This window comes from Silurus aristotelis (genome assembly GCF_946808225.1).
Source record: "Silurus aristotelis genome assembly, chromosome: 19".
Classification (NCBI taxonomy): domain Eukaryota; kingdom Metazoa; phylum Chordata; class Actinopteri; order Siluriformes; family Siluridae; genus Silurus; species Silurus aristotelis.
This window is the reverse complement of record NC_139592.1, coordinates 4,640,072-4,655,835: the sequence shown is the minus strand read 5'-3', so window position 1 is coordinate 4,655,835 and position 15,764 is coordinate 4,640,072. Positions and strand designations below refer to the sequence as shown.

General features: G+C 40.0%; 1 protein-coding gene across 8 annotated transcripts in view; it reads left to right on the top strand.

The window, feature by feature from the left end:
- Positions 1–583: 583 nt before the first annotated feature.
- LOC310714853 (ankyrin repeat and SAM domain-containing protein 1A) overlaps positions 584–15,764 on the top strand; it is a 59,733-nt gene continuing 44,552 nt past the window's right edge. For all 8 annotated transcript variants that reach the window (XM_083520851.1, XM_083520848.1, XM_083520847.1 and 5 more), the window contains exon 1: positions 584–1,026. In XM_083520851.1, the coding sequence (XP_083376977.1) occupies positions 839–1,026 (188 nt within the window). In that variant the 5' untranslated portion in view covers positions 584–838. The remainder of the gene's footprint in view (positions 1,027–15,764) is intronic.

Below are 15,764 nucleotides of genomic sequence, written 5' to 3'. Positions count from 1 at the left end.
TCTGTATCGCTGTAAAGAGATGCAACAGTTCCATACAGGGGGTGAGAGTCGCTCTCCAGCAATGATCATAGCTTAGCTACCATTCTCCTTCCTTCCACCTCCTGTACAGTGTCCAGGGGAATCCCCAAGACTGAGCTGGTCTTTCTGACCCCACAGAGTCTAAAAAGGTCTTCAATAGTGCTCCCTAATCTCCAAAAGACCTCAGTCTACTCAGCAGAAAGAGTCTGCTCTGTCGTTTCTTGTAAATTGCATCTGTGTTGTCTGTCCAGTCCAGTTTGATGTTTAGATGAACATCCACGTAATAAGGGCTTTTTACACTTGATATAGTGCACTATATATGCCTGAAATAGGGATTCAGGATACAGCTACTAAGTATTTTCCAAAGTGTGCAAGGAATTATGGCTTTTACACTCCTTTGGTGCATTAATGCCAAGATAGGAGGAATTTGGGATTAGAGTTTGAATAAGAGAATTCTGATGAAGTGCACTAGACCGTGTCCTATATCCTGCGTAGTGCGCTGTTTGTCCTGTAGGGAACTATTTGGGAAGCAGCCCACAGGATGGGACCAGATGCCCGGAAGTGACGTGCCCGAGCCGGATAGAGGAAGTGTGTATGTGTGTAAGAGTGTGAGTGAGTGTGAGTTTGTGTATGTTTGGGTGTATGTGTGTGAGTGGTGCTTGGACGGAGGAAAGTTTCTTCTCCACTTGGATCGGACCGGACTGGACTGGGAATAGTTACGGGTGAATGCGCGTTTCGGGGCGGCGGCGGCGGTGGTGGCGGCGGCGCGACTCGGCGGACTCTGTCTCTGCGCGCTTTTTGGTGACTCTGCTCGGCTGACATGGGGAAGGAGCAAGAGCTGCTGGAGGCGGCGCGCACCGGGAACGTGGCCGCCGTGGAGAAGCTGCTGAGCGGCAAGAGAGCGACGTCCGGCGGCGGCGGTGGAGGTGGAGGTGGCGGAGGATTCGGAGGGGGAGGCGGCGGCGGTGTTGGCGGCGCGAGCTCGCACGCGCTTTCTAGCTTACTCAGGTAGGAGAAGCCTCTCGTTTTCTTTTATTATTTAATGGGAAAAATTGACTTGATGTACCCAGGCCAAGCATTTAGGGCTTAAAATACATGAAAGAAGTCAAATTTAACAACATATCTTACTACTTTAATGCTTTTGCATTTGTCAAATATAAAAAAACGTTTTTCTTTTTTGTTCCTGGATTATGATAGGATCTAGAATTCCATAAAGTTTTGGTTGAACTTCTCGTTGTTATTGATATCGCGATATTTGAAAAGGAAATAGAATTTAAATAGATATGCTAATTAGGCACACAATTATTTATTATTCTACCGCTTATTATAATCTGATTAGTCAGATGAATGTGATTCATTTTCTATATCACCATCTCGGTAAGTAGTTCCGGCTACGGGGCAAATTACAATTCATATTAATACACTCATGCTAATACAGCTGAACCGTTTGTGATGTTTTGTGGGCGTGGCTAACATGCAAATAAGATAATACTAATATTAATAAGCTCAATGTTTTTGTAATAAAAAATATTGTTTCTGTAGTTACAGGTTAGTCACATGCTTTCAGGTTTTACTTTGTGCATTCATTTCATGCTCTCAAATGTTTGTACACATGACCTTTTATGGAGTTTTGTGGGCGTGGCTATATATGCAAATAAGCTATCTTTTTTTATGAAAGACATGAGTTTATAAAAACAGCTCAACTGTAGGAGTTCAGGTTTTACTTTATGCATTGTACACTCAGGTGTCTCTACAATGCCTTATATGGGGTTTTGTGGGCGTGGCTAAAATGCTGTATGTTTTATATAAATGTTGTTATTTTTATAGGGACTGCTTATTCACAGGCTTTCAGGTTTTACCTGGAATGTTAATTTTGTGCTCTCAGCTGCCTGTACACTTTACATACTGTACTTTTTATGGTGTTATGTGGGCGTTGCAAAATGCAAATAAGCTGTGTATGTTCTTTTTTTTTTAATTAAAAACGTTCTATAGTATTAGTTTAGTCACAGGCTTTCAGAGTTTATTGTTGCTTGTTAATTTTGTGCTCTCAGCTGACTGTAAACTTTACCCTTTATGGGGTTTTGTGGGCGTGGCAAAATGCAAATAAGCGGTGTGTTTTTTTTTTAATAAACATTTTATCGTTTCTATAGTAACAGAGCTCAATCACAGGCTTTCAGGTTTTACATTGATTGCTCAATTCAAACTCTTCTTTTTATGGAGTTTTGTGGGCGTGGCTAGAAATGCAAATAAGCTTTGTTTAAAAAAATAAATCTGTACTATTGTGACAGCTCAATCACAGGCTGTCATCGGTACACTTTACCTTTCGAGGAAGTTTGTGGGCGTCGGCATGTGCAAACGAGTGACGTTAGAAACACGTTTTGTAATGTACGCTTTTAAATATCAGCTGTTTGCAGATTTTTACTTCAATCTGCAGGATAACTCGAGATCGATTTGTCCTTTCTTGACTGTACAACGAGGCCAAGTGTGAAATGCAATTCATGGAATCTCAATTGCGGTTTAAGAAGTGACTTTCTTTGACGTATGCAGTATTCTGCTTCCTCTCTATTACAGTAAGACTACTGTGAGAGGTTTTTTGTTGGTTTTTTAGCCTGCAGACACCTGCGCAGGCGCTCTGTGCTGACGCTCGCATGTTTTCTCAGAATTGCCGATGCAGAAGTATGAATAAAATTGCAAATGTAAGAAATGTGTGCTCCGTGGAGGGGATTTATATGGTAATCGTCCACCAGAACATATTCATGCTTCAGGGTTGTTAATGTTTTTGCCGGGTTGTTAACATGGTTGGATGAAGCAGTTTTTGAAGATGATCACCGCAAAGCAAAAACAGTGTCTTTTAAAAAAAAATCTTGTTACGAATCTGTACTCATTGAATTTCATTAATAAAATGCTCACTGTACTTACAGGAACTGGGTGAGACTCGGTGTGAAGGCGGCAGGCATGATATTTAGTCACAGTGCTTTTTTTTTCATGGTAATAGTTGTACTAGATGTTGCAATATTCGATTGTTTGAATTAATTAATTTATTTTTAATTCTTGACCAGTCCAAAATAACCTGGATGATATGCAGAACATGAAACGTTTCCCATTATACACTGGAGCCACAATAAAAACAAAATCGGGTAAACAGTAAAGAACAGAAATGTCCTTTAAATCAGTGTTATGAACAAAGAGAGGGGGTAATCGTCTGATCGCAAACCTTTACACCATGACAAAGCGTGACACAGCGACACACTTCTACATCACACTCTTTTTTTATTTTCATACAAATATAACACATCAGAGCAGTATATTTTCAGCTTTTCACACAATGCAGTCCCGGAAATGGATTGTGATTTGATTAGGTGTTAGTCTCGTGTTCAGTGTGCGATGATGAGCAGCAGTTCCTCTTCTCCATGTGTATAAGAACGAAGATGTTCATAATCTTAGTGTTTAAAATGATCCCAAATGTTGGATTGATCCACTAGATTTTTGTATCTCTCTCTCTGCTTTTTTTTTTCCTGCCGGTCATTGTGCTCATCATGCTGCCTCAACGCCTGTCTCTGTGCTTATCATGCTGCCTCTCTTCTGTCTCTGTGCTTATCATGCTGCCTCTCTTCTTGCTCTGTGCTCTAAATGCTGCCTCACTGCCTGTCTCTGTGCTCATCATGCTGCCTCACTGCCTGTCTCTGTGCTCTTCATGTTCCCTCACTGCCTGTCTCTGTGCTCATCATCCTGCCTTTCTTCTGTCTCTGTGCTCTTCAGGCTGTCTCACTGCCTGTCTCTGTGCTCTTCATGCTGCCTCTCTGCCTGTCTCTGTGCTCTTCATGCTGCCTCTCTGCCTGTCTCTGTGCACTTCATGCTGTCCCTTTGCCTGTCTCTGTGCTCTTTATGCTGCCTGTCTCTGTTCTCATCATGCTACTTCATAAGCCTGTCTCTGTGCTCATCATGCTGCCTCACTGCTTGTCTCTGTGCTCTTAATGCTGCCTCTCTGCCTGTCTCTGTTCACTTCATGCTGCCTCTCTACCCGTCTCTGTGCTCTTCAAGCTGCCTCTGTGCTTTTCCTGCTGCCTCAAGGCTCTTTATTCTGCCTCCTTGCCTGTCTCTGTGCTCTACATGCTGCCTCAATGCCTGTCTTTGTTCGTCTCTGTGGCCCCTCATGCTGTCACTGCTCTTCATGCTGTGTCTCTCTGTTCTTTATGCTTTCTCTTTGCCTGTTTCTCTCACATCCCTATGCCCATCTGCCCCATCTTTCTGGCCGTTTCTCTGTCTCTCGGCTTGTCTGACTGCCCTTTATCTTTGCCTGTCTCTCTGCCTGTCTCTGTGACTGTCTCTCTACCAGTCTGCCCCTCTGTACATCTTTCTGCTTCTCTCTACCAATCTTTTCATCACCCTGCTCATCTCTTTGCTGGTTGGTCTATACATCTTTTCTTTGCCCATTTCATCTCACAGCCCTTTCTGTCTGCTTGTTTTCTCTAAAAAGTATGGAATTGCATTTTGGGAAAATCTAGTCCCCACACACACACACACACACACACACACACACACACACCTGTGCTGGCTGCCTGAAGGCACTGTTACTTTTAATTGGATTAATTGATTGCAAACGCAGTTCCGAGGTGTTGTGCGATCGAATCATGTTCAACAACAGGAACAGAGAATGGAGTATAATGATCATAATACAATGTATCAATGTTATTATTTCCCTTTGCTCCATTAGTTATCTAGGCGAGAGAAACATAGTGACAGGAGTCTGCTTTATCTTTATATATTTTATGTAAATCAGTCAGTTCAGGATAAATTTGCTGATCCAAATAACTTTGTGCAGTAACTCCCACAAAGCAATCAGGCGATGTTCCCCGATTCTCAACCCACTAATCATCAATGTTTATTACGCCAGTATTGATAATAAACAGCAGTAACACAGTGATGTTGAATGTCTTAGACAGTAGACTGTACACACTTTTTTTTTTGTACACCTGTTCATGCCTTGCCCACTATCAGACACCCCCCCCCCCACTTCTCTTTCACACGCTTGTGATGCTCTGTTTGAACAGAATTAAGGGATTGCCTTCTCTGATCTTTTAATATATTCCATATACTATAATAGAGTACCGAATGATTTTGCTCAGATGCCAGGTGAGTCTCGGCGGGTTTGTGTGCCACTCTCAGTATTTCCTAATTGATCAGGAATGCTCGAGAAGCTCTTCATGTTTTGCTGGGTTTTTTCTGTTCGCTATTCACATGCAGCGCGCCGCCCGCTTTCATGTCAGAACTTGTCGATTTGTTGTGCAAGAGCCATGCACGGAGTTAAAGTACATCCTGAGGAATTCGTCTCATTCCATCATGGCCGAATAACAGACCCTGACATGCTGCACGATCATGTACGCTGCAGATGCACTCTGGGTAGCCTGAAATAGAAGCTGATTCGTTTATATAGGTCTTCGAATCTCAAAATAGTTCCTGTTCAATATAATAGGACCACCTGTACACCTATATATGTAGTAAACTGTGTGATCTCAATGGCTTTAACCGTTTTATGGATTGTGCTACCAGATGGGCTGGTTGGAGTATTTCAGAAACTGCTGGTCTCCTAGGATTTTTACATGCCACAGTCTGTAGAGTTTACACAAAACAGTGAGGAAAGTCCTGCAGCAACTCATGTAATCACTCATTACAACCGTAGCAAGCAAAAAAGCATCTTAGCATGCACAAGACGCAATGCCTTATGAGCTGTAATAGCAATAGGCTGCTTTGGATTCCATTCCTGTCAGCCAGGGCAGAATTCTGGAGCCGTCATGGGTGCAGATTCACCCAAACAAGACATTTGAAAATGACACCAGAAATCACCTGGTCTGTCTATAAACATCATGTATAGAAGACCTTTTCATTTATAATAATGGAATTTGGCAAGTGCCTTCATCCACAGCGACTTACATTTTCATACAACTGAGCAGCTATGGGGTTAAGGGCCTTGCTCAGGGGCCCAGGAGTGACAGTGTGTGTCTGCGATTTGAACTCGTGACCTTCGGATCCACTCATGGAGTATTTTTCTCATCATGCTGCTCTAAAGTGTCAACAATGGCATCAAAAAGGCACCAATAAACTCATGCGTCAGCTGAAATGCACATCTTTGTCTTCATCACCTTCATCTTCACCAAAGATTTTACGGCATATAACAGCATACACTGTAGAAACAAAGGTTTGTGGACACCCAAGCGTACGACTGGTATGTGCTTTTTGAAAATTGTATTAGACGTTTAGTCCCCATTTGCTCTTATAATAACCTCTTCTCTTTTGGGAAGATGTTCCACTAGATTTTGGAGTGTACTTGTGGAGATTTGTGCGCATTCAGCCACGAGCCGTTAATAAAGTCAGGTACTAGTGTCAGGTGCGGAAGCCTCAAAAGTGTTCATTAGGGACCACTCAAGATCTTCTGCTACAATCTATTTAAAACATATCTCCATAGAGCTGGCTTTGTGTACAGGGACATTGTCATGCTGGATGATCACGCAGGTTTCAACAGACATCCTGTACAATTGTGCGCCTCCAGATTTGTGTTAACAGTTTGGGGAAAACCCACGTATGGCAGGAAAAGTCAGGTGTCCCAATAATTTTGTCTGTATATTGTATACAGTTTCTGTCACCAAACTGTTTTGGGTGAATTAAGAGATAAGTATGGCTTTAAATGAAAGAGGAAGCTTCATGAAGAGAAGTTGTCAAATGTCCTGTTTTAACACTTTAAATGAGAGAAATGAAAATGCTGATATAGCATATTTTATATATATACATATATATATACATATATATATATATATATATATATATATATATATATATATATATATATATATATATATATATATATAATGCTTAATTAAATGCTTATGGTATATAAAATGCTTAATTAAATGCTAACACCCGCACTGCTGTAAAAGGGTTGTGTTATCAATGATTTTGTGTTCTGGATACTTAGCAAAACATTCCGGACAAAATGTTCAGCACCTTCTGAACTTTATCTGCTGCATGTTCTCTGTACTTAGTCTCACTGCTAATTAAATGCCACCATTTAAACTGGAAGTGGTTGGTGTTCTCTCCAGTGTCATTTACCAGGATTGAGTAAATCATTGTGTAAATAATGAGGTGCTCTGTGTCCAGCTTTATTGCACTAACAGGAAGTGGTTGGTTCATGCTCACTTGGTATTTCCTGATTTTTGTCAGATGCAGTCCGTTAAATCTGGTGTATGTAACATATGTGAAGTGCATCAGATGAACGGGTAGCCCACAAGCCGGATGTGTGGGCAGACAGACCACTGGAATGACAGCCGGACATAAGGCCAGACTGGCACACTGACGGACCGAATTGCATGCAGGAAGACAGTTGACCAGACTGGCAGACTCTGGGGCACAGATTGACATGAACATGTATAGCCATAAAGAGAGACCAGCAGACAGGGAAATATTTACAGACAGAGCGATAGCCAGACAGGCATATAGTGGGGAAGACAAAATTTAACAATCCAAAAGAAAGGTGAACATGGAGACAGGCAGGCACACAGGTTAATAAATGGCCAGACAGGCATGTATAGCCAGACTAAAATGCAGATAGACAGTCAGATAGCAATGCACCTGGAGGGTGAAAAGAAATTGGACAAAAGGGCAACCATGCAGAAGGACAGACAGGTGGACTACTGTTTTTGCAGACAAGCAAACACTCAACAGACAGACAGAGAAAAGGCTGTTAGAAGAAACTGTATGATTGGTGGAAGTGGCAGCCATTATATTGAACAGAGAGTCAAACAGATGGACAGGTAGCCATACAGGTAGAGGTATGTACAGGCAGACGGAAGAGGTGTGGACAAGCAGACAGACGTGTGGACAGACAAAGATGTATTGACTGGCAGATAGAAAGATGTGTGGAGGAGCAGACAGATGTGAGGACAGACAGGGATTTTGAGAGAAAACTGTCCTAATTAATAATGTGATTCAAGAATGCCATTCTGAAAGGCAGTTATATTCTGCACAGGATATAAGGCCCCGTGTTTGAGGTCCATTTTGTCCCCACACATCTAGAACATTTTGCCTCAGCATCCTGTTATGCTTTTTTTTTTTTTTTTTTAATTGAGTGAAAGCGTCCTGTGTGAAATACTGTGTCTCGTTTGTAACATTTCACCGACATCCACCGCTTCTGACGATTTCTGGTGTCATTTTCTATGATTTGGATTTGTAATTTTTTTTTTCTATTAGTTAGAAATTTACTTAGCAGGATGGAATGAAGGGTGGCAGGATCTCCACAATGTTTATGTAAAATACAGAACATCTTAGAATTTATTTTCTCTCTTTACAATGCATCGATGTATTGAGTAGCGAGGGAGCGATCGAAGCCCAATGGCTAACCTGTTGGCTTGGTTGTAAGGTCTAAATGCTGAAAAATCCAGAAATATAAATTTTAAGGTCACAAGCATTTGGAATAAAATATTCTGTTTGCACTCACGACCCGGTGCGTCTTGATGCCGTCATCTTGAGGCGTCTCTTTAGTTCGTTGGCAGAGTGATATAGCAAAACTCACAGCTGTGGTGTTTTTACTCAGAAGGTCATAAATAAAAAGTGGTCCAGTCTTGGCTGAGAAAATCGTGCTGAGTCATCACGCGAGAAGCGCGGATTTACATTGCCTTGCTGTCGTTTTGGTGTTAAAATAGAAACACACTGCACATACAGAAACGTATGTGCACACACACAAAGTGTTTTATTATTTATGTGATCCTCAGTGTCACATTTTTACCAAGAATGTGCTCTTAAATGACATTTGTTTTCCACCGTAAATTCCACATAATAAAAGCGTATTCCTGGTTACCAGAGTCATGGGTTGGGATTCTAGTTCAGTGATTCCCGAATTTCTTGTTTTTCCTCAGCCCGTGGCCCACCCGCTGTTTTCAAAGCTACACATCTGAGGCCCCTTTTTCCTGCCATGCACGCTTCAAAGGTTTTTTTTTTTTTGCCTTGCAGTCGGAAAAGCCCTCATAAAGCCCTTATGCTAACTGGCTACTACTTGACCTTTCGTTCAGCTTTTGCTCATGAAATTCAGCACCAGCTGTGCTGATGTGTTTTTCTTGTCTGGGTCAGCAGTTAAAGTGAAAATAGAAGTGATGGTTTTGATTTGATTGAGCGTTAACAAAGCCAGAGCTGATTAGTAGGGAGATTTTTGCTCTTTGGTTTCGATTCAGAAAGTTTGAAAGTGAAGCACAGCTGACAAAGGACTTCTTTTTTTTTTTTTTCTTTTTCTCAGAAAGAGATTAATGTGTGTCTTTTCCTCATAAAAGATCTACTTTTCCGCAGACTAATGGCTCTGGCGGAGCACCCGTTTCTGTTTTAAAGGGTGCCAATACTTGCAAGCAGACACTCTTTCATTGTGGCTAAATCTTATCGGTTGTTAATAGGCAGCAGTTTTGGATTTAGCCCAAGCTAAAAAGCGAGGATGTTGTACAGAGATCATGGGTAGCACCATGATATTGTGTAGAAAACATATGGCTTTAGTTAAGACTCTTGGTCTTCTTGTTCAGCACTTCTTAAGCATACCACCTTCTTGGGCAGACCACAGAAGACGAGAATGTTTGCCACAATAGGCTGATGAATGAGCACAGTATCGTCCGTAGAAAAAAAGCCTTTCAGTGTTGTTGGTCCAGTTTGGTCCTGTTGTTCAGATACACCTCCACGCACCATCTTCACATTCTCCACCATTAATGCAGACCGGCTTGACTGGTTTCCCAAACAAACTGGAAATTCACCACCAGTTCCATTGTTCTGTTAATGTAAAGCTGCAGGTGTTTTTTTTTTCTCTTTTCTCACCAACCTCCTGAATCATCAACATGATGAACACACGCTACAAACATCTGAACATAGACAAGCTGGTCAAGTAAGGTTGTCTAAGCTCACAGCCTTTTGGTTTAGTAGTCCATGATTTCGGGGGCCATCAATCTACAAAGTAACTTCTAGTTGGAAAGGCAGGAAGTTATTAAAGGCACTGGGGATCTTGATATCCGTTTTGGTTGTGTCTCAGTATGAGTATGCTAAGTGGAGTGCGAGGACCAAGCATGTTTCTTCATCTTGTAGGCAAACTGGTTCTGGTAACGCAAAGATCAAGATGAGTTGGGTAAAGAAAATAAAGAGTAAAACCAGACTGTGCTGCTGTTGGAAAATTACAAACGACAAGTACTTATAAAGAGCAATCTTCAGTTAGAATCAGTTTTTCGTTAATTGTAGATTGATCTCACGATTGCTATACATTTATAGTTACAAACAAATTTATTGGTACCACTTGATGAGAAAATTTGAATTCTACAATCTTCTCTAAAATACAGGTAGTCCTCGACTTACGATGAAGATGCGTTCTGATGAGCCCATCTTAACTTAATATGGTTGAGACATGGCCTAGCCTACCCAGGAGTCTTAAAGAGTGGTGATTAATATGGGGTTGTACAATTCATTTGTTAATAATATATTCATATTCAATTACACGCACACACATGTTGTGGGCTTGAAGTTTGAAGCTGTTGGTGTATGAACGAGGTCTCCTTTGCTTCATCTGTCTTGTTCCGTCTCCTCCAGAGCTGATCGTTAGACAGATTTCTCTCTCGAAATTGCGAGAAATAGTCCGAATATGGCAAATTTTTTATGCGGCGGAAACGGCCTTCCATATGAATCTTCTCCTCGTCCCTCGCTGTTTTTGCTCTGTCCTTCTATTTTTTTTATTCTGCAGCATGTCAAGTTTATTTCTATAGCGCTTTTCACAACAGACATTGTCTCAAAGCAGTTAAGGTGAACGATGTGTATTTATCCCTGATGAGCAGCCATGGCAACTGTGGCAAGAAAAAAAACCCTCAGATCTTATGAGGAAGAAACCTTGAGAGGAACCACACTCAAAAGGGGAACCCATCCTCATTTGGGTGATAAGAGAGTGATTATAAATCTTTAAACAATAAAGAACACTGGAGAGTGAGAACTAACATAAGCACCGGAATGTGTGATTAAGATTAATGTCCTTTATACAGTCTTATACAGTCATTTGTGGTTATGAAACCAGGGGCTACTGAGCAACTCACAAAATAGCTCAACATTTGCAATCATCATAAATCCAACACCAGCTTCTCCATGCCAGAGCCTTCAAACACTCAAAGAGGTCCAATGTCCGAACTCCACATAAAGTGGGATCCAAATGGCACCGGTACATCTCTAGATTGTTTGGGATGTTTGCGGGCATCTACGTCTTTAAAGGTCCACAATCTTCATGAGGTGGGACGTGACTGGAGGATGCCTCGGGATGGGTAAAGAAAGAGAAGCAGTGGAGTGGAATTAGCGTAGCTGCTGTTCATAATATTAACAAGCGCAAGTTGATAATGTGCGTGTGATCAAATGTTCTGTGTTTACCTGTCTAGAGCTCTCCGGAGTTTCGGTAATAATGGTCCATAGGAAACAGTGGTTTTGTTAAATGGACTAAAAGAAGCGTAATTTTCGTAATTGAATTACTCGAGTTATAACTCAAGAGGAATTGTTACAGCTCTAATCCCAGCGTATCATACGTAAATGGAAATGCCGTGTGAAAATCTTTCCCTTATCGCTGTTGTCGAAAAATTGAGCCAGCGCATCTCTGGGACTACCTGTAACTTTAAATGGACAAAAACGAATTTTGCCATCCGTAAGGGTTTATATTTGGTTTTGCAACCTTTAGAGCCAATCACTGCAGGCATCGAGTTCTGTAGCTCTCAGAGAAAGTTCTGCACCTGTCTACATGCCATCTGGCCTATTCTTCATGAGCAAACCTCTCCAGCTGTCTTAGGTTGGAAGGATGCCTTTTTGCAGAATGTTTCCCAGTTTCCATAGATAGGTGGCAGTATTCAGATCAGGATCCATACAATGCCACTTTAGAATAGTCCAGCAGTTTGTTCTTCTTGGCTGCTTTTAGTTGTATGGGTCATTATCCTTTTAGGTCTTGAGGGACCTATTGATATTTTTGACACCGTGTAGTGTGCTTAACTCTGAACACAAAAAAAAAGAACACAAAAAAAACCCTCCACCATGTTTCATAGCAGCTATTGCCTTCTTTTCTTTGTAAGCTTTGCGTCTGATTTGCCAGAAAGCCCAAAAGTAACTTTCCCCTTTTCTCTTTTATTTTCTTTGAATAAAGATTTGTGACTATAACAAGAAACTGGAAACTTTTCTGCCCTGTAGAATCAGCACTTGAACTGGAGACTCCTTCCATAAATGTAAAAAAAAAAAAAAAAAATGGTGAAAAGTACTGCAAGTCAAAAAAAACCAGAACTCTTTTTCAGAACCCTTTCCCATTTATTCTCACATAACCCTGTCTTTCTTAGAGTCTTGAAGTAACACTTCCTTTTAGTTTTCTTAATTTAGTGCCCTTACATGAATTGAAACTCCAACTCAACTCTAAACTGAATTGTACAGAAGCTGTTTTGCTTTTGGTCAGTTTTACGTTCGTACGTTTGGTGTGTTGCTCAAATATCTTTATATATTAGGGGTGAAACGGTACACAAAATTCACGGTTCGGTACGTACTTCGGTTTTTACAGTAACAGTTTGGTTAAATTTTGGTACTGTTAGGGGGAAAAATGCAAAACCCAAAGTTTCTTGTCGTTTCTCATTTATATATTTAATTATATTGTATTAATCCAGTTTATTAATATTAACATTTGTGATCAACAGTTTCATTTTGAAAATGAAATTGCACTGGCTTGTGCAACTTAAATGGCTGGGCTTTAAAATAAAATGCCTCTATGGTTTAATATTATATAAAATATTTAATACAATTAAAAGAGAATAAATCAAATGAATGCAATAGACTTTTTAATTATATTTAATTAAATCGAGTAAGCAGTTAAATTAGCACAAATTAAATTGGTCAAATGAAGTTTAATGTGGGTTTGTGTTATTTAATATAAAATGTTCTAAAACTATGTTCTACTTAACTGTTCTACTTATTTCAGCATACTTTAACCAATATCTTCATTCCTTCCATCCTCAGTTCATTTATTTCCTCGATATGCAGAAATTTTTTCTTTTAAGAGAAATTCTCGAAGCTGGACCTTTTTGTTTTTGCTAAAACGAATCTTATCTCCGGTACAGAGTGAGTAGCCACAGTGACACTGCGCTAAAACTAGTTTATATATACCTACCCCTGGCATTGTTTTTTATGTTTTAAAGTTAAAAAATAATAATAATTTTTAAAAATGCGCTCTAAGTTCGAGGCAGAGACTAAACAAACTTGTGGTCCGCCATTTAATACGTTCCTGGGGGAACTTAGATTTTAACCATGTTTGCATTTGTTTCATGTTAAAATCTAATAATAATAAAAGGATTGCACACGTGTACCGAACCAAAAGCCCTGTACTGAAAAGCGAATACGTGTATTGTTACACTCCTGATATAAAAGTGGTTATTCATGCTAAGGGAGGATTTTTCAATAAAAAGTTAAATCTTGCATTTTTTTTTTTTTTTAATTGAACACACATATAATATAATGGTGTATATATACATACATACATACATAAAATTACACATACATATATAAATATAAATATTATCAGGAATAACATTGACAGTTGAAGTAAACACTGATTATATCTCTTTAGCATGGCACCTGTTAGTGGGTGGGATATATATGGTAGCAATTGAACATTTTCTTCTTAAAGTGGATGCGCTAGAAGCAGGAAAAATAGGCGAGCCTAAGGATTTAAGCGAGTTTGACAAAATTGTCATGTCTTGACGACTGGGTCAGAGCAACTCCAAAACTCCTGGTCTGCAGTGGTCATATCTATCATAAGTGGTCCAAGGAAGGAACAGTGGTGACCCGGTGACAGGGACATGCGGCCGAGGCTCATTGCTGCACGTGGGGAGCGAAGGCTGGGGCATGTGGTCCGATCCAACGGAAGAGCTTCTAGAGCTCAAACTTCTGAAGAAGTTAATGCTGTTAATGCTCTGAGTCAATACAGTTTTGGCAGCAAAAGTTGTGCCTGTTTGGTGACCTTATAAGTTAATTATCAGGTGATTAGTTTGCTTCTGAAGATGTAAGGTCTTCTTCCTTGTAAGCAATATAAGGTGTGTACTTTTATATCTAATTACTTGTACAAGTAAATATATAATAGACTTACTTGTGCAATGAACTCCAAGAACTCTAAGAACTGGGATGCAGACATTTCATTTTCTGCTGAAGAGTCATGTGTTCTTTTTAAACACTTCCTGTGCTGAGCTGTGTTACTGACTGATAAACCTTCTCTCAGTTCATTATTTGTTACGCTGTGGCCTTTTCCCCCCTTGTGTTTTGAGTTCCTTGTGTAACATGCCCTGATCTGTCTATTTGGATCTCCAGCAAAATCCTAAAAAAAAAAACAACTGGTAGAATGATTATTAATAAGTAGATACGTGACTGGGTGTAAAGTATATTGAGTTGCTTAGTATTGAAAACAGACCTGATTTTTTATTTTATCTCCCCCCCCCCGTACGCTTTAACAATGGACAAAAGAACAACAGTGAGCTCAAATAAATTTTGAAGCAGTGTTCTCAGCACAAGAGGAAATAAAAAAAGGAAATAAAAAGAATGCCTTAATTGTACTTTTTTCTTCCTGGATATGTGTATGTATATAAGTTTTTTTTCTATAAATTGCAGAGATCGAAGTGTCTAAGACACTCTTTAGGTATACCTGCTCGTCAAGCTAAGTATTCCATCAGTACTACATAGACCTCGTTATAATACAATATTTCACCTTGTTGTAAGGCTTGATCAGAAGTATGTCACATGACCATGACTTGCCACACTGGCAAACCAAACACCCACTGAACTATTGCTTCTCTGAGAGTGGACAGTGTTCTATATATTTTATTTGCTTTATGGTTTTTAACTGGCATGACTTCGTGTGGTTCTGAGACACCTTTTGGAAATACGTAGGCCGTAACGTTGTACAAACTTTACCTCAGTATCAGTGACCCCCTGCATTGCTGGCTGCAGTTTTAGTTTTGGTTATCAGTATAAGAGAAGAGACTGGACAGGCTAGAAAGTCCCACAGCGCCGGTTGACCCAGTTCTCCCAAAAATAGTTTTGTGTGTGTGTGTGCGCTATTTAAATGGCCAGAAAATGGCAGGAAACACTGCAGCCACCATCTAGAACAACGATGTTGTAAAGCATGCAAGCACTGGACACGAAGGAGGAGCATTCTCTGTAATAAAAAAAACAAAAAACAAATGGCCCCAATGTTTCCTTTTACCCCAAAAATACGTGTTCAGAGTCTGAATTGTTCCTCCTTAGCAAAGCTGGGATGGACCATCGCACCATATCTACACTATACCCAGGGTTTCTACAAGTAAAGACTACAGGTAAAAGTGCTTCCTTTGAGTAAAAGTAAAAAAGTATTTGACTCAAATCGACTTATCAAAGCATCCAAAGTGCTATGATTTATTTAAGCTATAATGTTCCTATTATCAGTTTTATCACAAGACACTTTACTTAATCAACTTAGTTTATGTGAAAAGACTCTGTTACTCTTAGCATGCCAATCTATTAATAGAATGATATAAATTATTTAAACACTAATTGATATGTATTAAAATTATAAGACAAAAAGCTTTTCAACTACTTCAATCAATCGTGCCAATGAGGCCACAGGTGTTGTGGCAGGTCAGAGTCAGGAGTTTCTTCCATCATTTATTCCTCTCAAAATGTTCTGCTTGCTGTTGAACTTGCGCTGA